The 23378-nt window shown below is 44.1% G+C and overlaps 1 protein-coding gene across 3 annotated transcripts in view; it reads right to left on the minus strand.

Annotated features, from left to right (window-relative positions):
• The window catches only part of ZFYVE26 (zinc finger FYVE-type containing 26), a 64057-nt gene that overhangs the window by 20802 nt on the left and 19877 nt on the right, over positions 1–23378 (minus strand). For 2 of the 3 annotated variants that reach the window (XM_034642342.1, XM_011222049.3), the window contains 17 exons: positions 21985–22053; positions 21133–21284; positions 18832–19033; positions 17591–17854; positions 15668–15787; positions 15411–15575; positions 14654–14872; positions 13554–13656; positions 11959–12704; positions 10067–10263; positions 8960–9064; positions 7217–7339; positions 6638–6814; positions 4998–5244; positions 4176–4280; positions 2095–2258; positions 923–1059 (listed from right to left, as the gene is read on the minus strand). In XM_034642342.1, the coding sequence (XP_034498233.1) occupies positions 923–1059; positions 2095–2258; positions 4176–4280; positions 4998–5244; positions 6638–6814; positions 7217–7339; positions 8960–9064; positions 10067–10263; positions 11959–12704; positions 13554–13656; positions 14654–14872; positions 15411–15575; positions 15668–15787; positions 17591–17854; positions 18832–19033; positions 21133–21284; positions 21985–22053 (3295 nt within the window). The remainder of the gene's footprint in view (positions 1–922; positions 1060–2094; positions 2259–4175; positions 4281–4997; positions 5245–6637; positions 6815–7216; positions 7340–8959; positions 9065–10066; positions 10264–11958; positions 12705–13553; positions 13657–14653; positions 14873–15410; positions 15576–15667; positions 15788–17590; positions 17855–18831; positions 19034–21132; positions 21285–21984; positions 22054–23378) is intronic. The other variant, XM_034642343.1, reaches the window with a different exon arrangement.

The following is a 23378-nucleotide window of genomic DNA, read 5'->3' on the forward strand; positions in this document are numbered from 1 at the left end:
ATCGAATGAAAGGATCCCCAACAATATTAACTGCTCATTGCCAATATCAGCAATATGGTATATGGATATTTCTTCTGTCCCCTACCCCAAGGGACGCAAGTGGTATGTCAGGATCACAGAAACTGCAATATAAGCATGGCTGGTCTTCCTTTCTAGGAGATCAGTAATCATTGTGGTAAATAATGACGAAAAATGTTCACATTAAAACAAACTCAATAATGCTGTTGAGCAGAATATAAAATCAATTTAAGTCTGTAAGCAAAACATGAAGAATTCAAAGTAATTTGCTTTTGAGGAATTGCTTTGGCTCATATTTCCAGATGGCCTAGAGCCTTAGTCTTGCCCTCCTTTGCTGCTAGAAGTAGTGAGAAAAATTGAGCAACACTAAGGCAGCAAACACAGTCTTAATCTGTCTTGCCAGAGGTATAAGCAGTTTCTGAAATTTGTTACTAGATAATCTGTGTGTAGGAATGTGTGGGGGCTCTTCTAGTTGTGGTTAACAAGCCAGGATGACTAGCTAGATTAGAACTACTGCAAGTGATGCTTGAACAGTCAGCAGGTGTGAACACATCCCTCTGAGTCCAGCGGAGACCAATGGAAGCAGGAGGGGCTGAACAATTGGTGAGGTTGATGGCAAACTAAGAGTAACGACCATGGTCAGGAATCAAGTGTCCTGATTTTAGGGAGAACATTATGTAAGAACCTTGAGCTCTCTTTCCTTCCTCTCTTAGAAGTTTCTTTGACCAAGGTCAAACGTATTGCTGAAGAGTTAATGGCATTTTAGTGTGAATGTTAAATTAAAACTTGCTATCACTGTTCCAGATTTGAGATGTTCTCCACAATGAGACTCCAAGACACCCCCCCGACCTCGGGGGAGGGTGGGTGTGCAGAGGTCAATGGAAGTAGGGGCCCCACTACTCACTCTTTGTTGTAGTAACTATAGCACTGGTCACACACTCGAGTAGGGCTCTCTCTGCAGCCTTCCACCACCATTTTCTTAGTGGAGCAGGCACTGCACACGAGCCGGCCACAGCGGCGACAATGATGACGCCTGTTGAACTGAGGAGTGTCATTGGGAAGAGAAAGAAAAGGGAGGAAGAGAAGGTGAGATTGCAGGAACTGTGAGTCTACCTCTCAACCCACTTACCTTTGGTATTAGACACCTGTGACTTACTAAGAATACCCTGTGTTTGGGCTTCTATTGAGAAAGAACACCCAGTTCTTGCCTTTAAGAACGTGACACTTAAAGGTATGTCTCAGATGGTAGGCAAAGGTGCCCAAGTAATGGGCAGTTTTGCAATAGTTCCTGACAAGTTCTACCTGTCTGTGGAGGCAATGTATGAAGACACAGCAAGAATAGTGGGGAAGAAGTGACTTTCTTAGCCAAAGCACATCACATGCTTTCATGGCACTGACAATGATGAGAAAGTGTCCTTTTTTTAAAATGCTTTCGCTAGTAGAGGTTGATGGACATATAACACCTCTTTCGAAGTGAGGGGGAAAGAGAGCAATCACGTCATTGTTGTTCTCATCAGCCCTGAGCTAATATGCCAGTCAGTACATTGGTAAGTGTGGTAACCTGTCATCATAGCTGGTCCTTATACCTCCATAGGCCAAAAAATATATCATCCCTAGCTTACAAGTGAGCATCTGAGACTGAAAAAGTCACACTGCTAGTAAGAGGCAGAACTGGGATTAGAACCCATGTCCTCTGTCTCCAGAGCCAGTACATAAACCCACTACCAGGCCAACTGTATTATGGTGAAAGGGGAGCTAGAAACAAGATCTCCTGGTGTTGGTGACTCCTGCTACACCACTCTGCCTCTGTTTAGTCATTTCATGAGAATGGCAAAGATTTTAGAATTTAAGGCTACCTGAAGGTGTTTACCACCTGCCTGAATCCGGATAAAACATCTGGTTAGGTCAAAGTTAAATCCAAAGTCCTGGATTTGGTAGTTCTTCTGAAAATACCAATATCTTCTTGGGGACAGAAGGTGACTATAAAACTCTGGGCTCAGAGAAACCAGAAACCAGAAAACTGGTAGTCTCCGTTCACTTCCCCTACAGGCAAAGCTGGAGACCAACGCCGCTTACCATGGTGAAGCGCTCCCTGCAGCAGACCATGCAGATGCTCGCACTCTCATCGGGCACCCACTGAGGCCTGCCAGGGGGTGTTGCTGGGGGGACAAACTCCGGTGGGGGCTGACTCTCTGGGAAGCTCCTCTCCCTTGGACTGGGGGAATGTATAGTGGAGACACCTGGGGGGCAGAGCCAAAGTCAGAGTAAAAGGTGATCAATAGTCCAGCTAATAAATGAAGAAGGAATGAGAAAATCAGAATTTCACCATGTTTCAAACCCCTACTGCAATAATACATCCAGCTAATGGTCATCAATGGCTGACTGCATCATAAAAAGAGAGACACCTAGACACTGTGTGTCTCCTGATGGAAGGCACATAAGCACCTACCAAACAGACTTACCCAACAATATTAAGCCTGAATCAAATCAAGCTTCTACGTCTACTAACCAGTGTACTGGATATACAGAGGACTAAGACCCAGACTGCAGGGTGGCCATTATTGAATTCTTGAGAGGTATTTTAGCAAATGCCACGTGTGGACATTATTTAGATTTTGATTTTAGAAAAAACAATTCTAAAAAAATATTAATGAGACAACTGGGGAAATGTGAATACTGACTGGATAGTTGGTAATAAGAAGAAATCATTCATTTGTTTTTAGGTATGATGATGATGTTATGGTTTTGTTTTGTAAATATCCTTACCTTTTAGAGATATATATGATACATTTATAAACAAAATCACACGATATCTAGCATTTGCTTCAAGATAACCCGGTAGCGGCACAAGGGTATATTGGAACGCGAATGGCCGTGATGAGATGGTATTATTGTAGTTGGGCCATAGGTGAGACCTCAGTACACTACTCTACTTTTGTATATTGGAAAATGGCCACAATAAAAAGCTAATAAATAAATAAATAAATAAACCGAAGTTGCTCAGGCTGCCATCTGCAGATGCATGAGGCTGTTCGTATACCTGTAAGTCTGAGCCCTTCCCTCAGGTCTGCTGGTTACTGTAGAGCATGGCTAATTTTCAAAGTACAGCCACGAAGTGCCACAGTCTTTGCTTTATGGTACCTAAGGAAATTTCTTGTCACCTAGCAGAGCACGGTTGGCAGGCCACAGAAAAAGAGAACTGAAAAACACACTGACTCTTTGCAGGGCCCATAGATCTCACCCCGGAATCCTGCTCCCTTGAGCGTTGGCAAAACAAACACTTGCTGAAGCTTCTTCTGAGGACTGTAGGCCATTGTGCAAGGGGCAAGGGGCCAGGGACTGGAGGAGAGGAGGGCTGGTGAAAAGGGGTGATCAAGACACGGCTAAGGCCTTCAAGGAGCCTGCACTCTGTGTAGGTGACAGACATAAACAATGAACTTGCAGCAGAGGACCAGGATGATCATGAGGACTGGATACACTCTATCTTCCCTTTCACCAGAGTCTGAATTTGTGCATTTGCCCACCCACCAAAATTTGCTTGTAACTTCAAAATCAGTATTTGCAGTGCCTTTGTAGACATGCGCAGAATGAATAATTTGAATCGCCTGACATGCAGGTTCTCATCTGAGGATGAACAAGATAATGCTCTGCTTTCTTATTTCAGCTCTTGCACAGAGGTGGCTGGAGGATGGAGACGGGAGGGGACACCGTGGGGTGGTGCAAGAAGCTCCGGCTCTCCTGCGAGCTGGATGGGTCTGAATCCCAAACTCTCATTAGGCACTCATTAGTGGGTTTGCCTCAGGCAAGTCACTTTAACACTTCTAAACCTCTTTTTCTCTTGGGTAAAATAAAATAAAACCTACTAGGATGAATTGTTTTCAATTTCAATTTCCATCTAAGTGACAGACACACACATTTTCCCTAGGAGCAATGGTTCAGTATTTGCCAATTCAGTGTTTGCACAGATCTTATAGAAATACTACTGCAAATAATGAGAATTGATTGTTAAAAATTCTGGGATAAACAAAGCTGGAATGAACCAAGAAAAACAATACGAATGCTGTAACTAGAAATGAAAGAAGAGGCAAAAGAATCAGAAAGTCAGAATGAGGCAAGTTGGAACTTAACCACGGATAACTTGCAGAACCTGTTCTTACCAGGAGCAGCAACAGCCGCCGCAACAGAGAACTCTCCTGACGGGGATCTAGACAAGGTCACCAGGTCTGAAGGCTGGCTGACTTCCTGGAGGTGAGTCAAAGAATCTGTAGAAAGGGAAAATGCTGACAAAATATCATCCTACCATGAGCATCTTTACTCAACCTGCTAGGTACTGAATGTAAAGCCCTGCTGCTTTGCTGACTGTCATCCCATGACTCTACCAGGTGTAAACAGCATGGCCGAGGTACATCCAAGACCACAGCAAGCACGCTTCTTCAACTCCTCAAAAAGCAAACTACGTTTAAACACATGAAATAATGAAGTAGCTGTTAGGATTTTACAAAATAAATCTAAAATTCCCAATGGGAAGTAGAAGACATTTAAATGATGGCTCTGGAGAGGAGAGAGTTAAGAAAGACTAAAAAGCTGTCTGGGAACATCAGCCTACATTTATTTCATTTTCTTCATTCTGGAAGAGGCTCAGCTCATGTAGTAGTGGTATTTGATGTGACCCTGGGAACAGCACATAGCCTCAAAACAGAATGATGGTATGTAAGAGTCCACTGCGCCAAGGCCAGACGGAGAGCACTCCCAGCATGTTTTGTTTCCCAAACCTTTATGTTTGCACAGTGGTAATTTTGGTTAGCCTGCCACTTCTTCCAAGGCCAAGAGGTCTCCTGTATGGCGAAGGGCTAGCTCTCTGTAAGTGTATACCTTTCATTCTTCATCAACTCAAAATAATAAAAGAAGACAAATAATAACTAAGAGGTGGTATGGTGTTTCCTCCTAAGTGGAGCCCCCATTAGGATGCTGGCAGTTACCTGATCGTTTCTCCCGCAGAGAGTATGGGAAGTCCAAGGCTTTTCCCGCATATATGGAGAGCAGTGAGTCAATGTCATCCATGGTGAAGCCAATTTCCTGCCCAGCCAGCAGCTGGTGCAGAGTCTGCACAGCCACAGTGGCCCAGTCCACTTTCATGTTCATGAGTAGCTGCTCCAGCATGAGAAGGGGGTTAGAGGACAAGTGGGAATAGCTGGCCCGGTGTGGCTCAGGTAGGGTCAACAGAACCTGTTTGTACGGTAGATCCACAGAGTAAAGAAAACAGTACACACATGTCAGAAGAAATCCAAGGTTCTTAGTGGGAGGGGGAAGGGGATCAGGGACCACAGGCACATAGCCAACTACTGAAGCTGGCTAGTAGTCTTTTAGGAAGCAAGGCTGAACTCCTATTTCAATCTTTCAGGTGGCAATCAGGAAGTACTTCAGGTACCTTTTCCCTAGATGAGAGGTTGGCTAACTTTCTTTATAAGGGGTCAGATAATACATATTTTATGCTTTATGGGCCATGAAGTCTCTGTGGCAACTACTCAGCCCTGCCATTGGGCCATATGTAAATAAATGAGTGCACGAACTTAAATTCCAATAAAACCTGACTTACAAAAGAGGATGAGGACTGGATTTGGCCCACAGGTGGCACTGCAAGGTATAGCTGAACTCTACCTGATCCTTAAAGCCATCATTCTGTCCATCTGAGACTTAATTAGAATGAGCAATACAAGGTGATATCAGTAGGCTGCCTAAACCTAGTACCTCCAGTGTCCTGTAGGTAAATGACATCTCTACACTCCTAGAGACTGTTATCACTAGGCTTGAAATATGTTCACTGGCTCTGCTCATTGCCAATTTTCAAGGATTCCCCCCACTTAGTTACAGCGCATCAAAAAAAAGAGTGCATTTTCTTTAGGAACATTTTATGTAGTTGAACTCTTCACATGTGAGCCAGTGCTCATACTGATGGTTCTCCCAGCACTCATTCTATTCGTGGGGCGAGTTCCATACTCATGGAGTAGTAGATATGACTGCTAATCAGAATCATTAGAACAGCGTCAGAGGGCCCCATTTCTCCCCAAACCTCCCTTGTCTAGGTTACTTTTTCTAGCTTGTCGTTTCTTTCGTTAATGTCTCCCAGGTCACACATCAAAGGTAAGGACCCATTACCTAGTGAATTAACTCTCTTTTCTTTAGCATAGACTAAGTTATTAAGCAGTAGTTTGAAATCCTTACCTCAGGATCTCTTTGGAAGATAGCCAGGCCCTGTCCCAAGAGATTCAGTTTTAATTGATCTGGGGTAAAGGTCAATGAATTTTTTTTTTTTTTTAAAGTCCAGGTGATTCTACTATATGGTCTGCATTGAGAACACTGATCTAGCAGATAACAGGGAAACCAACAAAGAGAACTTAAGAGGAACACGTAGAATTCACTTTGGAGACAAGGCAGTAAGAGAATGACAACTCCTAAGGGATGCAAGAGTGGGATGCTGGATAAAGGTTTTATGTAACAGAGGCCAAGAATGGCAGGTGCCTGGGAGAAGAGCCATTGAAAGGTTAAGTTCTGAAGCGGGAGCTGGGCTGGCAGTCTTTCCCCCAGGCATGCCTTACCAGTACCCATTTTCTTTCCTGACCTTGGATCCCATGTACAGTGCCTGGATTTCATGGTGTCGGACAGCAGTCAGTTCTCCGTAGAAGTGTGTGGTGAGGTAGTTGGCCAGGAAGTGAGAAGCAGCCAAGCTAGGGTGCTGGTCGAGGGATTGCTCTGTGACCTCAAGGCACATTGTGGGATCAGGAATTTTTCGCAGGAGCTGTTGTAGGAGAAGGATAGAGGAGAAAGGTGAGGCCCATAGAGAACTCAGTCCAACCTTATTTTATTTGGGAATGGAACATTTAGGTTTATTAATTTTGGACTAATCCCTTTTCTGCACTCTTTCTTTCACCACCTGTGCAGCTTCACAAATGATGACTTCGACCAGAGTTTAGCAGAATCCTAACCCAGCTGACCATCTGGCATGAAAGGCAGGGCTAGGCACCTTCCACTGAAGATGACTAAAATCATCTTGAGGCCAAGAAGGACTCCTGAAGGACATGAAGCGGCAGATCTGAGATTGCAAATGCTTTGTGTGGTAATCAGCATGAAGAAAGCCAACTGATTTGATTAACCTTTTTGTCTTATCCCAAAAGAAAAATGGCAAGAGATGGAGGCTTACTTGCAGAGCCTTTTCATGATCTCCTCTTTCCAGAAGGTGGAGAAGATGCTTTTGATGTAGGCTGATTAAATGCTCTCTTGGAATGGGGTAGAGGCAGCCCCATTCCTCACACAGTCCGTATTCCTAGAAGGAAACACACACGGCTTCAATCCCTTTGAATCACTGGCCTTGTCATACATCCAGCTTTTGCCTGATTTTTCTCAGCAATTTTGAACCTGCTAAAGCCCTAGGAAAGTCTGGTTAAGTGTGGATGGGAACTTCATTCTGGGATCAAAGTAGACTCATAAACTCAAAGGATTAGAGTGGCAAGGGACTTATGAAAATGATCAAAGTAGGTTGATGATTAATGATATCACTTTTCTCTGAGATCTAGCATAAAAAAGAAACAGACGACATGAAGTGACTGATACTTCATGTCAGCCCTGGGGAGATATTAAGGAAGTGGGGAAGACTGAGAAGACTGTCCAAAGGAGACAGTGCCGAGTAATGGATAGAATTGTTGAATCAGTATATTGTACAACAAAACTAATATAACACTAAATGTCAATTATACTGGAATTAAAATAAAGAACAAAACGAAACACAAAGGAGACAGCGCATACTCAGCTCTGATTGTTGCCATATGAATGTGCAAGCCTACTGTTGCCAAACTTCAAAAAATTAAAAAAAAAGTTTTTTAATTAAAAAATTTCCCTATTTTAAAATGTTGGCAATGAAATTAACATGAAAAAAGTCAAAATTCTAGCAGACCAATATTGCACGGGCCAAACATACATGCTGGGCATTGGATTCTGTCCACGTCCCTGTTTGCTACTTCCCACCCCAAATTTGTGAAACTTGGATTAAAGTTTCAGGGAATAGAATTCCCGAGGCTTTGCCCGAGTATTTTAATATGGTGACATTTGGAATGCCCTCCCCACAACTCTGCCTGGGGCCACTTTGTTCAGGATGCTTCTTTATTTCTCAGGCTACATCAGGCACTCTGCCTGTGCTCCCACCACAATCTGGGTTTGCTTCTGTCACTTGATAAACCGCAATCATCTAGGGATGCGTGTCATATCAGTCCTCTTCCCAAAATGTGAGCCTCACAAGGTCAAGGACTAAGCTTAATTATCTTTGTTTCGCCACCATCTGGTACATTGGCAAGTAACAGATGGTCAATAAAGGTTTCCTCGATGCACGAACAACTGAATGAGCACATCCACATTTTGAACTATGTTATATCAGCTCCTTAAAGAATAAGTAAAACTTTATGTAGCACTCAAATGTTCAATAAACATATAAAAAGACATTCAAGGTCATCAGTAATCATGGAAATGTAAATTCAAACAGTAACGAGATACCATCCTACTGGCACAAAGGGAGAAGTTGGACAATACCAAATGCCGTAAGGATATGGAGCAACAGAAACTGCAAGTGGACTACTGATCTTAAGAGCACTTTGTAATGTCTCCGTAAAGGGGAGGATGCTTGCGCCTGATGATTCAGCAATTCCACCAGTAGCTCTACCTTCTGCACTCAGCATTTACAGTGTAGGGTGATAGTGCAAACACATCCATTGTATTATTCTCTACACTTCTCTGTTCGTTGGTACATTTCACACACACAAAAAGAAAAAAGAACGTGATGTAGTTACCAAAAAAATGTGGACATTGATACATGGAAAGGGGTCTACACAACCAGGGTAAGGGGTTGCAACTCTGAGAAGGGGAAAAAGGGGAATACCACTTGGGAAAATAGTACCTTTGCTTCTAGAATCATGTTCATGACAGCTGATGGGTCCTCAATGCAACAGTTCCTCAGGCTCTGCCAGTCACACCACACTGGGGTAGCCTGCAAACCTAGAATCTAAGGAAAGACAGGAAGAGCTATCAAACCGCAATGAAGCTTCTCCCTCCATGAACAAGTCATTGGAGTTTCCAGGGATGGGTCACCCCTAGGCTTCTGTCCCAATGTTAAGCTGTCAAAACCTGGCAGGAGAGAGGAAGAATTAAAGCAAATGAGGCAAAGACTGGAAAGGTGAGTGAACATATCCAGGAGGCATCCTCAGGGAGCAAAGGCTGAGTGGGGAGGCCAGGACTGGGGCCTTTCACTTTCTCAGAGGCTTCTGTGCCTCACAGCTTGTTCAGCCTCCTGGGGTCACTTGTCCCATGCTCCTCCATCTTAAAAACTCTACCCAAGATATTCTTCCAGCAGGAATGCTCTGTGGGACTGCCCTTCATGCAAGCATTCTAGCTCTGCATGAAAAGTGCTGAGGAAGAGTGGAAAGAATATCTTTCTCATCTGCCATCTTCATTTGCTCTGCTGGGGCTCTGGACTCTGTTTGGTTTACATGGAAAAATCAGCATAAACTTTACACTTGCTATGTAGCCATACCACCTAAATCTGTCTCCTTGGGCCTCTTGATCTTGAATATAACACACATTTCCAAATCTTTCATTTTCAAACCGTCACTTCCATGCAAACTTTCAAAATGGCTCTTGAAATTTAAAACAATCTTTAAAAAAGACACAATAGAGATTAAGCTCTATAAGAACTCTTGAACGAGGAACACATAACAGACATAAAGCAGGCATAAAACTCACGTTTACATGTGAAAAAGGCTTTGTGGATTGTTATTATTACTACCCTTGTTTGATGTATACATATTTAAAATTGCAAAAGGAAAATAACATAGGAAATAGATATAAGGTCTCTCTTCATTGTTCACCTAAGAACAGAAGCCAGATACAGAACAAAAGCCAGGCCCAGACTGTTAATCTTAAAATCCAGCATCACATGAGAACAGGCTGGAGTTGGTAATATCAGGTGGGAAGCATATTTCCTTTCTCTTGATGCCGGGAACCATACCTTCTGATACACCCGTAGCTCTGCCAGCTTTCTCTGTAGCTCACACTTTAGTCCACCCTGGACAGCTGTGTCTGAGATGCAGTATGCCAGGATCTCCAAGCACCATTCCAGGGGCCACCTGTCCACAAACTGCAGGGTTAGCCGACTTCTCAGAGATGCGTCCTTCACAGGGAACAGGAACCGCCAACCTTCTTTGTCTACAAGACGGAAAGATGCCCAGAGGTAGCAAGCCTGGCACTGGAAGAGCTTACGAGTCCAGACTAGTCCTTAAGAGAAGGGCTTTGTTCAATTTCATATAACAGGAACTTGGAGGATCCTTAAGATCCACCTGATCTTAATTAATTTTTATACTTGGAACCATTATATGAAAAGGAGACATGCTATATGCCCTTATGTTTCTCATTTTGCAAACTTAATCACAATCACGAGACTTTCTGAAAAGAGAGAGAAAAGGAGAAAGGAGAGGAAGAAAGGAAGGAATGAACGGAGAGGAGCTAGAACACATGAAGCTCTCCATGTTTTGGCCTGCCGCACAGAGGGCACTGGGTCAGGCTCAGCCTGTAGGTGGGACTTCTAGTTTTCCCTGCAATTTCCACTCTGTGTCGTACAGAACTACTTGAAAGTTATTTCAGGTAAACTAGCTTCACTCCCTCCATGCCCTCTCTCATTATTACTTAGTATATCTTTCTCTCCTACACCCACTTCACAGATCTGAAAACAGACTCAAAGCAATGAAGACTGCACAGCCAGCTGGTGAATTTCTCTGCCTTCTCCAGGAGGGATTTTCTCCTTTTTGCAGGGTACCCAAGCCCCGGTCTGAGAAGCCATCTCCTACGGCTTGCCCAACTCTTGCCCCGCCCCCAGTGGAGTGCTATAGGTCACTGCTCTCAACTCCCTTAAAAGCTCTTTGGGAGCTTTTATTTATTTTTTTCAGTGCAAAAAGGTGGTTTTATTAAAGCCTGGGGACAGGACCTGAGGGCAGAAAGAGCTACCTCACTGGGAGGTTTTAAAATAGGCATAGTCAAGCAGGCCCATAGTCTGCTTTGGTTTTTTTTTGTTTTGTTTTTTAAAGATTTTATTTTTAAGAATCTCTACAACTAACATGGGGCTTAAACTCACAACCCTGAGATCAAGAATTGCACGCTCCACTGTGGGAGCCAACCAGGCGCCCCCAATCTGTTTTTATGTATAAAGTTGTATTAGAATATATCCATGCTCATTTGTTTATGTATCATTTCTGGCTGCTTTCATACTCTAATGGCAGAATTGAGTAATTGCAATCGAGACTGTATGGTCTCCAAAGCCCTTCACAGAAAATTTGTTGACCCCTGTTTTAAAGTCAACACTTGCCTGAATTTCACCTTGGGCTTCTCGGGGTTGGGCTCAGATATTTGTAGTTTATAGAATTTCCCAGTGATTCTGATATGCAGTGTTGAGGATACTGGCTATGACTGCCTGTTCTAAAGTTAGATGGAGGGGTGCCTGGATGGTTCAGTTGGTTAAGCATCTGCCTTCGGCTCAGGTCATAATCCCAGGGTCCTGGGATCAGTCCCGCATTGGGCTCCCTGTTTAGCGGGGAGTCTGTTTCTCCCTCTCCCTCTGCCCCTCCCCCCTGCTCATGCTCCCTCTCTTGAGCACATGTTCTCTCTCTCAAATAAATAAAATCTTAAAAAAAAAAAAAAGTTAGATGGAGTGGGGTTCTAAGCTCTGCTAGACCACTTACTAACCCGGGCAAGTTTCCTATCCTCTGAGCCTTAGTCTCCTTTCAATATGATGAGATTACGATGGCACTTTTCCCTAGAGTTATTGTGGGGATCAAACGTGATGATACACTCATTGAATGCTCAATGTTATTACCACCAGTGAAGGGGAAGGCATAGCCTTCTGCTCACCGCATGCTGTGGCACAGCTCAGGACTGCATCTTTTATGTTGCTCAAGTCATCCACGTCTCGCCCATACACTTCCGTGAGCTGAAGGGCTCGGGACCAATCTCTGGCCACCAGGGCTTCCTCGAAGGCCTCTGTGAGCACATCTAGGGCACTGGGAGAGTGTAGGCCCAGGAGCACGGTAGAGAGACTGGCCCGGCCACAGAGACTCACTGCCAGGCTCTGCCCCTGCTCGGTGGACCGTCGTAGTGGCTCCCAGGCAGCCAGGAGGGAGGCCTTGAGCATAGGGAACTGTTCCAGGAGGCGCTCACACTCCTGGGCTACCTGCTCTGCACTCAGAGGTACCTCCCTGCGGCCACGAAGCTCCTTCCATGACAGGCTGGGCTTGGTGAGCTTTGGCCCCTGGGAAGCGCCCAGACAGGCCACTGTGGCCAGCAGCTTTGAGCGGGACTTAAGGAAGGCCAAGGCAGAGGATGTAAAGGCGGGGAGTGATGAATCCCTTGGGGAGGAGTGGGGCTTTCTCTCCAATGTGGAATTCCCAGTTGGTTTTGGGGAGCTCAGTGTAGAAAGTGGCAGGTCCTCCAGGCAATGGGAGGTATGTAGCTGGACCAGGACATCCAGGTGGGTCAGAAGGGATGACGTTTGCTGGCTTTGCCGGGAAGAGCAAAGGGCAAGAGGCTCACAGCAGCAGTTAACGATGACCTTCGGCACACTCAGGCTGAGCCCCTCTCGGGCCAGAAGGGCTGCCAGCCTGGAGGGAGAGAAGCAGAGGACGCACCAGACCTGAGTGCACAGGCATATTACCCAAGCTCAGAATTTGTTTATACAATCAAATGTAAATGCAGGCTCTTTGTTGCTCTGCTCTCTCTCTTTCCTCCCCACATAAAAGGTAGCCTATTAGACACACTGCTCTGCTCTTGCTTTTTCACTTGATAACGTATCTGGGAGATCTGTCCACATCCCTCTACAGAGAGACCCCCTCATTCCTATTTATAGCTATACAGTATTCCATTATGGGTTGAGCCATAATTTAACTAGTCTTTATTATCGAACAGTGAATTTTTCATATCTGTTTCTATTAAATATAAGGCTGTAACAAAATGACTTTGTATATATATTTGATTTTTCACAGGTCAGTAAAGCCACAGGATAAATTCCCCAATGCGGATTGCTAAATCAAAGGGTATACAAATTTGCTTTTTAAAATAGATACGGGCAAACTGTCTTCCCACAGGGGCTGTACTAATTTATATCCCACCAGCTATCTATGAGAATGCTTCTTTTCCTACAGCATAGCCAACTAAAGAATTATCCAATTTTTGGACTTGTGCTTATTCATAAATGAAGATTCATCCCTTAATTTGATGCTTGTAATATAAATGTTGCGAGACGTGGCAAAACAGAAAGAAATGAGGCGAACCGAAATCGAATTTTAATGTAGCTGTGTAAGAGTAAATGCAAATTAAGGGAAAAGTCTGGAAGAAATCCCCATTCTCTCTACTGAACTCAAGCACAACCCCACTGAGCCCTGGCATTCCTTAATGAAACGAAACAGTTAGGAAGGCCCATCCGTGCTTAACTCCCACAAAGTAGCTCCTACCTGTCTGGGGGAACTTGTCGCTCAAGCAGGAGGTGTGACACAAGTTGGGAAGAGCTCTGTTGCAGGAGAACAAATGGATTTCCTACCTTGACCTCCATGTGATCTGCAAAGATAAAGGGACTTTTGTTTTCACCACTGACTGTAACAGCTCAGAGCCCTGTTTCCCAGAATTAATAAAGAAGAGTATGGGGCACCTGGGTGGCTCCGTTGGTTAAGCATCTGCCTTTGGCTCAAGTCATGGTCCTGGGGTCCTGGGATCGAGCCCCACATCAGGTTCCCTGCTCACTGGGGAGCCTGCTTCTCCCTCTCCCTCTGACCCCCACCTCCCACTCGTGCTCTTTCACTCTGTTCTCTCACTCTCAAAAACAAACAAACCCCAAAAAACTCAGGAAAAAAAAAAAGACTACATTGAGAGCCCTTCTGTTGATATTTTCTTTGTAAAGGGTATTCTCGACATGACCCTGACTACGAGTTTACACCTTACTACTGCTCTAAAGACTTCCAACCACAGACAGACTTTAGTGGGTAGGTCTAGCCACAAGCAGCTTACCCTGCTCTCTTCAACATGACTAAAGTGCACGCAATACTCGTTCTGTGGACTCAAGTAAGAACCTGGCCCTCATTTCAGAGACTTGATCCTCTCTGGGTCCTCCAATCCACGATGGTCCGGGAGAGGTACTTTCTGTCATTAATGCAACTAAAATTTATCAAGTACTCCTATGTGCTACACAGTTCTACGAGGCAGTGGGGAGACAAGGATGAATAAAACACAGAGATGAGTAAGAGAGGACCCTAGAAATCTAGCGTTCTTGGCTACTGCTGTATCTAGAACCTCTCTGTCTCTCTTTTTTCTTTTAGAGAAGGGGAGGGGGAGCAGAGGGAGAGAATCTCAAGCAGGATCCATGCCCAGCTCGAAGCCTGACGCAGGGCTCAATCTCACAACCTCAGATTATGACCAGAGCTGAAACTACGAGTCGGACACCCAACCGAGCCCTGCAGGCGCCCCAGTACCCAGAACCTCTTTAATTGTGCACCTTTCCTCTTCCCTGCTCTAAACACCAGGCCAGTCATGACTCCGTCTCCTCTTTCTTGCTACTCACCAGGCTCAGAGCTCAGACTCCGAAGGAGAACTGCAGCCATGGTGTTGCAGTAACTGAAAAAGGTGCCCATGTAGTCAGTCTGTCTGCTGCCTGCTGGGGTCTGTTTGCCCAAGTTCTTCTGGAGGAGCTGAGTCTGGATGTGCACAGGGTGGGCCTCTGCCTCTGGAGCTTTCTGGGCTGCCTGCTCCACCAGTGAGGAGAGTGGAGTACTCCTGGGCTCTGGAAGGAGTTATGACAGGAGAAGGGATGGAGGCTTTAGTCTGTGCTTCCAGCTTTGGATCAATGGGGCCTCCTTGAGCTTGGGTGCTACACTTATAAGGTAGCTATAAAATCCTATGCTTGTTGCCTTTACAAGTGATTCTCAGCCAGGCAGAGATTTAAGTCTGGAAAAATCAGCATGGATAGTCCTGTTTTCACCCCAGTATCTGCGGGGTGGAATGGCTCTATGAAGAGCACAGTAATCTTTTAGGGAAGGTTGATCAATATTTACTAAGTATCCTCTGGGTGTATTTGTCATTAAGAATCAGAAAGATGTATCAGCATTCTGATCAGCATCAGGAGGGAGCATTAAGCATCCCTTCACTGGAGTGGTGGGGAAACAGGTGGAGTTAGCTGTAAGACATGCCCTGGCTAATGAGGGGGCTGCAAGCACCCAGTTCCGGAGTCGTCAGCCTCTGCTCTAAAGGGCTCCTTCACTCCTGGCTGTTTCCTCTCCCCAGTTCAACCTTCATCTGCTGCGACGCAGTTGGGCCTGTACCTGGCCGCTGTAGTGCCTCTCTCAGCACCTGGAGGACCTGATCCAGCTGCTGTGAGAGAGTGGCATGGCTGGCCACACAGTCCTCGGTGAGGCTGGGCCAGCACATCTGAAGCAGCTCAGCGATGCTGCATCGCGGAGGGCCCGCTCCTTTTTCTTCTACACTCTCTGTGGAAAGCAAATGAGAAAAAGTGAATTCTGAAGCTGACCTAATGTTCCAAATCCAGGAACAAGGAGAAGAAGGGAGAAAAACAGCTCACCTGATTTACTTTGTCCGGCTGACGTAAGAGGATAGTTGAGGATCTTACTGATTTGCTGAAGAACAACGGGAAAACCTCGAATGCCATCAGCACTGAGGAGTATGTGGTCTAGCCGTCGACCTGGAAATGGATTGAAGGAAGAGGGAATGCAGAAAAAAAATCAGGCACTTTCAAAGACTGATACTCAGTTTTTCTGTATTTACTTGTATACTGTATTTACTTGTAAAATTTTATTTTCTCCAATGTTAAGGAGGAAATATATGCTGTGCCATTTCGGGTGACGACCAGCTTACCTGGCTCATTCCACGCCTGAGGTTCTAGAGCTCCCTCCAGCATGATGCCTCCGCTGCCAAAAGCAGCAGACCCAGAATCTCTGGCACTCCTACGGAACTGCTGTCCCAAGCCAATCACTTCTTGTGAATTTGCCTTGGTAGTGTCCTCAGCTGAGAACTTGAGCTGGGATCATATCTGTCTTCTCTCTTTGCTTAAAGTGGCATCTTGACACCCTGACTAGACTATGAAGAACAACTTTATGGACAAAGATTATTTCTTATTATCTCTCCTGTACCCCCTACACTTCAGATAATCTGGGAACACAGTAGGTACTAAATTAATTCCTAACTGACTGACATGAAACCATTCCAGCTATTAACAGTCTGAATAATATCTCCTTTCATTTTCAAATATGAATACTACATGAGGGGGAGGGAAACTGTGTGATAAAAACAGCATTGCATATGGCACAATATACTTTCTTAGAAGGACTATGTGAACATTAAAGTACATTTTAACCAACAGGTCAGAAGTGATTTCTAGGGGTGTGTAGAAAAAAGGTACCACAGCAGGCCTGTGACCACTATCCTTAGAAAGTCTTGCTTACAAGGTTGCCATTGGTTGGTAGCTGCAAACTTGACTGGTAAATGGTTTCTGACATTGCCATAAAATGTGCCATAAATGATGAGAGCGGCCCACTGTGCCTAAACTGTGTACAATGTGGTTTACACTGAACACCGGCTTTCCTTTTGAGAGTCTAGAATTTTGGTACATGCTGGGCAGAGATGGCCCCCCATAAAAGCCTTGGGCATTGAGTCTCTAATGAGCATCCTTGCACACACTTGTCACAAATACTGCTGGAGGAATTAAACACACCCTGTGGGACTCCAGAGGAAGACTCTTGGAAGTTGTGTCTGGTTTTCTTCAGACTTTATACCATGGGCCTTTTTCCTTTGCTGATTTTGTTGCATATCTTTTTGCTGAAATAAATTTTAGCCATGAGTATGACTATATGCTTAGTTCTGTAACTTCTAATGAATCACTGAGTCTAGGAGTGGATATCATATCACGACCTATTCACCATTCCTCTTTCCATATTACTGAGAGAGGTGTGCCGTTTCCAATGTCTGGTGTGTGTATCAAGGATGGGTGGAATGGAACTTTTCCTAATTCTTTCTTCACATTCCTCTGCCTTCATATACTGGATTTCTCTAAAAATTCGATATACACATTCTGGGACATTATTAACCTCAAAATACAATTTTCCCTTTAACTGTGATCCATGAATTTACAAACTCAAGACTGTTCTAGGTTTTAGGTTAAGTGGGGTTCACTCGGGCAGGGGCATGCAGTCTAAAGGCACAATTTCCATTTGTACATTTTTGAATATGTATTTCTTTCTTGAATTTATCTATAAACCAAAAAAGAATTTCCCTAAATGATTGCAGATTGCCAAGTCTATTAAGAAGATAAGAGTCTCAGATTATATTTAAATGACCAGATTGGACATGAGGAAATTAACTAATACTCCTTTCTCCCTGTCTCCTCCGTCCCCAGTAAGTATTTTCTTCTTATATAGTTTACCAAGCATCTCAGAAACCCATCCTCTCATTTGAGAATGAAGGAATAAAGCTAAAGCAGCACACTCACCCCGGCTCTCAAGGCTAACGTTCAGACGTCGTTCAGCTGTTTCCAAGAGCTGCTTGCAGGTTTTCCAGAGCTGGCACTGAGAGCAAGCGAGGTCAAATGCAGCCATGGCAGGGGGGCTGAGGTCTTCCAGAACCTCTCTCAGGGGAGCAGTGGGTTCCACCAGGGTATTGCTTATCCAAAAGTCCTCCTGGAGCGTGGGGATGGGTTCTCCAGAGGTACTGAGTAGCTTGTCAGTCACATCAGAGATGGAGTAAAATACCATCCCTGGACACCCAGCAGGGGAGTAAAAAGCAAGAGGTTAACATGATTCTCAGTACCGCTTTTATTTGGAAAAGTGGTTACTAAAAAAATGATCCTTCTGCATGGGATATCTTCTATGCATATTAAACACCATCATTACAGCCTGCTCTTATGGCCTCAAAACAACGTTACAGAAAGGCAGACCCAGAGAAACTCAAAATGGTCAAGATGATTAGGGGCTTCTTCCCAATGGGATCTAAAGGTAGGCTGAGAAAGAATGAGGTGTATTTGTGTGTGCTAATCAGAAATGATCTCTAAAACACAACGTTAAAAAAACAAGGTAGAAAACAGGACCTATTGTTAAGAACCCATTTATATTACAAACAAAAAAGATGTGCAGATATTCTTTTGAAGAGCTACAGAAAATTTCTAGGAGAACATAGAAGGAGCAATGTGTACTTGATGGTACTCGACATGTGGAACCTAGACCAGTAAGAGATGCGGAAATGTGGGGCAGGATTCCACTTCCAAGAAATCATGAAAGAATGAGCTTTTGCAGTGCAGCCCATGTTGCGCATTAACACCCGTGAATCCTAAGCCATCAGTGTTATACATAACTTCTTCACTTTACAGAAAAGTGAAGTGATATGCTTTATCCTGGAATAGTTACATAGGAAGGAAATAAATTCCCAACCATTTCCCAAAGCCCAAGCTAGTGGCCATCAAAACAAATGGGAGAAGCAGCATTCACACCCTGCAGTTTAAATCCCACAGGACAGGCTGAATGGAGTAGCTCAAGTGGCAGGTATGGGACCACTGGGACCACTGGGGTCAGGGAAGCTGGGCACAGCTAGAAACAGACTCTGCCTATGTCAGGACTGCTATTCTTCATGGCAAGTGTCTTGCTCTGGATTTTTGCTCACCTGCACGAGGTACCTATGATTTGGGTGGCTGTTCCCCCATCCCCTCCTCCCCCGGCTACCTCACCACCTACGGTGCACCTGCTGCTGCAGCGCTGCCAATGGCCTGTAGTGTGGAGCGGCCACTGCCTGTTCTTCGAATGGTGCTGCTACCGCCATCTGAGTTCTGGTTTTCGATCTTGTGCTCCACCCGGGACAGCTCCTGGATTACCTCCTGGTAGCGCTCCATGAACATCAGTTCCCCTGAGCTGGGCGAGGACTTCAGGTTGAACATGAACACCACCTGTCACAGGAGGAGGAGTGGGGGTTGTGCTGGGTCTGCTGAGTCAGGGAGTCTAGAGATAGCAGATCTTGCCTAGCACTACAGTATGGCCCTGAGACATTTGCTTTGGAGGCTTGTGAGAGCACCTAATGTTAGGAGAATAGATCAAATACAGAAATAATTCATAAAAGTCAGCAAGAAAGCCACCACAGCCCCAACAGAAAACAGGCAAAAGACGTAAATAGTTTCCAAGAATAAATGCATATGACTAATTACTTATGACTAATATATAGATGAAAAATGTTTTCCCTGGCTAGTAATCCAGGGAATTTGAGAAACACTAATCCCATTCTGCATCTCTCACAATGACAAAGTAAAAATAACCGTCGTGGAGTGCTGGCAGGGTGAACTGTCACAATCTTTTTTGAAAAGCAATTTGACAATCTATAGAGCTTTAAAGATGTTTTTATTCTCTGACTTACTAATTTTTATGAGAAACTCTCTTAAGGAAACAATTCAAAAGACTTAATGCCCAAAGGTGTTAATCTTGGCACTATTTATTACAACTGTTACAGGGTTGAAAAGAATGTAAGTTGAGTAGCAGGGGAATGGTCAAATGCACCTACCTGATCAGACTATTGTGAGGTCACTAAAACCAATCATGAGGCAAATGCAAAAAAGGCACTAAATAATAGATTCAAAATAATTTTCACTATATAAAAGTCATTCACAACTTGGAAAAATATTGGCAAAAATATACTTTACACCTTTAATATCGGTTGTTCTGGACAATAGGATTAATTAACACTTATTAATATTTTTTGGTATTTTCTTGTAATACGCATGACTTATTCTATAACCAGCTTAAGAAAATAGGAATTTTTATTAAAAAAAAAAAGAAAGAAAGAAAAGAAGATCAAGGTCCCAGGAAAGGAAGAGGTGAGGACATTTAGGAGTAAAGCCTTGAGGCTGGGGGGGAGGGGGTGGTCCCACTGAATTCCTCTCTGGATTTGGATGTAAAAAGTTTGGCAAGAGGGGCGCCTGGGTGGCTCAGTTGTTAAGCGTCTGCCTTCGGCTCAGGGCGTGATCCCAGCGTTCTGGGATCGAGCCCCTCATCGGGCTCCTGCTTATGAGCCTGCTTCTTCCTCTCCCACTCCCCCTGCTTGTGTTCCCTCTCTCGCTGGCTGTCTCTCTCTCTGTCAAATGGACAAAAAAAAAAATCTTAAAAAAAAAAAAAAGTTGGCAAGGGTGCTCCCAGAGGGTCAGAATTATTATCATTCAAGTATGGGATCTAAAATGATCAGAGGAATTTGAACAAAGATTCTTCCATCACCTAGATTTCTCCTCAATTTATTCCTGAACTGAATTCACATGAAAGAAAAATTCTGACCTATGCATTAAGGGATCAGCACAAGCATGATAAAAATACCAAGAGAGTTTTAAAAACCAGAATAGTAGGCTTTTATGCCATTAAGTTTGAGCAATTTTTTGTAGAGGATTCTTGCATTTCTCACAGCTTGTACATAATCCTCTTAACATTCCCATGAGATAGGATGAGGAGATATTACATTTAACTCCAATTTTCAAAAGAGGATATGGAATTTCAGAGTGTAAGAGTCTTTCTGGCTTCTACTCCTTGTGCTTTTTCCTATATATCATGAACACTCTAGTTTGGTAGTCTCCTATACTCCTTGCATAATGAATTGGCATTCTAGTTATTATTAATAATCATGATTTTTAATTATATAAAACCACATATGTATTCACAGAAGGAGTACAAGAAAAGAAACAAAAATATTTCAATGTTTTCAAGTGGTGGAGTTGTGGCTAAATATTTTATCTTGTTAAAACACTGTTTCTGTTAAGAAATGATTCAACAGCTTAATCTCCAGGATGAATCCTGAAATTCACAACGCTGAGGACAGGGCCTTGAACGTGGAAATATCCCCGTTGCCCCTGCTGGTTGTGGCCCTCAGGCGCTCCTAAGGCTCTGGTTGCACATAAGCCTAGCTTTACATGAGGCCCAGGGGCCCAGACAGCTACGGGCTGCCTTAGTATTCTTTCCTAGGACAAGGTATGGCCTGGGTGGCTCACATCTGCTACACAGGTACTCCCCTTACCTGGTGGGCTTCTGCAAAGTTCCCCCGGAGGATGCAGGATGCCAGCAGTGACTCAGGTGGGGAGAACATCATGGGGATGAGTGAATTTTGAGACTGGGGCTGCAATCGGCCATCCAGCTCATTCCTTCCGGACACAGCGTTCAGACTTCCCTCTGTTGGGACACAAGAATGTGGGGACCAAGGAAGCAACAGAAACTGAAGAAAAAGTATACTGCTGGCACCTCCCACTAAACTCTTATCTTCAAAGTCCTTGTCTAAAAGTTCTATAAGCAGGGCCTAATTTTTCCTCAGTTGCAGGGTACACCTATGCTATCATCTTTGAATACAAGACTTGAATACTATTTTTGGGTTATTCACCTCTGTTTCACTCTGCTGACAGGTAACTACACTGATAGTGAGGCAGCCGTTCCTCTTTTCCCTATCTACAGAACCCACCTTCTTCTTCTTCTTTTTTTTTTTTTCAAATTGAGATATAATTGACATAACACACTGTATTAGTTTTAGGTGTACAACATAATGATTTATGTATATATTGTGAAATGATCACCCCAATAAGTTTAGTTAACATCCATCATTTATCACACCTAGTTACAAACTTTTTTTCTTGTGACAGAATTTTTAACATCTACTCTCTTAGCCACTTTCAAATATACAATACAGTACTGTTAACTACACTCACCATGCTGTGTATTATAGCCCCAGGACTTATTTATAACTGGAAGCTGGTATCTCTTAGAACCAACCTTGAACACAGGCACAAGCTGTTCAGTCCAGGATTTTATACTGTGGTGTGGGGCAACTCTACATCAGGGCAAAGCCGCTTGAAGTGGGCAAATGGTTGGGACCCCATACCTGAAGTACTTGTGCTCAGCTCACTACTTGTACTTTCCAGGGATGGATTGGAACTTCTGTCTCGGCCATCTAAAGGTATTAGGAAGAAGAGAGAGAATCAACCCTCAACTCCTTACAGTGTGGAAAGTAAGAAGTCAGCTTGAAGGCAAGGTCTGGGTATTAAGAGTGAGAGAGTAATGGGTAACAATTACCCCTTGCCGCTCTTTCTACAGCAAACACAAGTTTCTATAGACCAAAGGTGAAGGGTGGGCTTAATATGGCCCCTGTGCTCATTTTGAGTAGTAGTGGTTTCCAACCTGTGGGTATCAGAGCCTCAGGAGCTTTCAAAGTTACTTGCAGGGGTCAGCGACCTCCATCTGCTTACTAAGCACTGTCAATATTCTGGCAAAATAAAAGCACAACTATTATGAGCAGGAAGTGGTAGGGTGCAAAGAGGGCCACAGAGTTTTCTGACATAGAAAAAGGTGTCCTCGGGGCGCCTGGGTGGCACAGCGGTTAAGCGTCTGCCTTCGGCTCAGGGCGTGATCCCGGCGTTATGGGATCGAGCCCCACATCAGGCTCCTCTGTTGTGAGCCTGCTTCTTCCTCTCCCACTCCCCCTGCTTGTGTTCCCTCTCTCGCTGGCTGTCTCTGTCTCTGTCAAATAAATGAATAAAATCTTTAAAAAAAAAAAAAAGGTGTCCTCATACTTGAAAAGGTAGGGAACCAAGTGTAAGACCCAGTCTGGCAAACACCATGATATTTAAAGCCCTGGAGGAAAAGCTTCTCCTCAACACCTGCTTTCTGAAGTGCTAGGGTTTGTGAATGGAGGCTCACTATTGCTTACTGTGGTCATTTAAGAGAGTTATCAGAGCTATGCATAGGAGGCTTCTTGGCTCATTGGAAAGGAACAAACAGCAGTAGGAAAAAGATGGATTGTGCATTCTTGGGCTGAATTGGCCAAGTGAATGCAAACTATTTTGACTAAAACCAATTAACTGAGCAGCCTAAGGGCCTTAGCAACTCAATCTTGAAGTTTGTAGGTTTCTCTCACAGTATCCTCCACCCTACCCACTATGCTTACTTTTCTCACTGCCACTTAGCTAGAGCGTACTCATTCTTCTGAGACCGGTTCAAGAGTCAACTCTTTCATAACATCCCTTTCCCTGACCTTTGTAGGCTATGCTGATCTCCCCCTTTAAGAAATTTCTTCTGTTTTCAGGCAGTGCCTCAGTGCAGTTGAAGTTTTTCATATATAGTGTCAATACAGGTAACTTAAAAATTCTCTGAAGCAAAGTCCTGCTTCATGCCACATTCACTGCCCTTAAGTTACCTCTCACTGTTTAGCACATAGGAAATTCTTATGAATTTCTTGTTATTTATTTTTAATTAGATTTTTTATTTTTAAGTAATCTC

Source organism: Ailuropoda melanoleuca, chromosome 14, assembly GCF_002007445.2.
Source record: "Ailuropoda melanoleuca isolate Jingjing chromosome 14, ASM200744v2, whole genome shotgun sequence".
Classification (NCBI taxonomy): domain Eukaryota; kingdom Metazoa; phylum Chordata; class Mammalia; order Carnivora; family Ursidae; genus Ailuropoda; species Ailuropoda melanoleuca.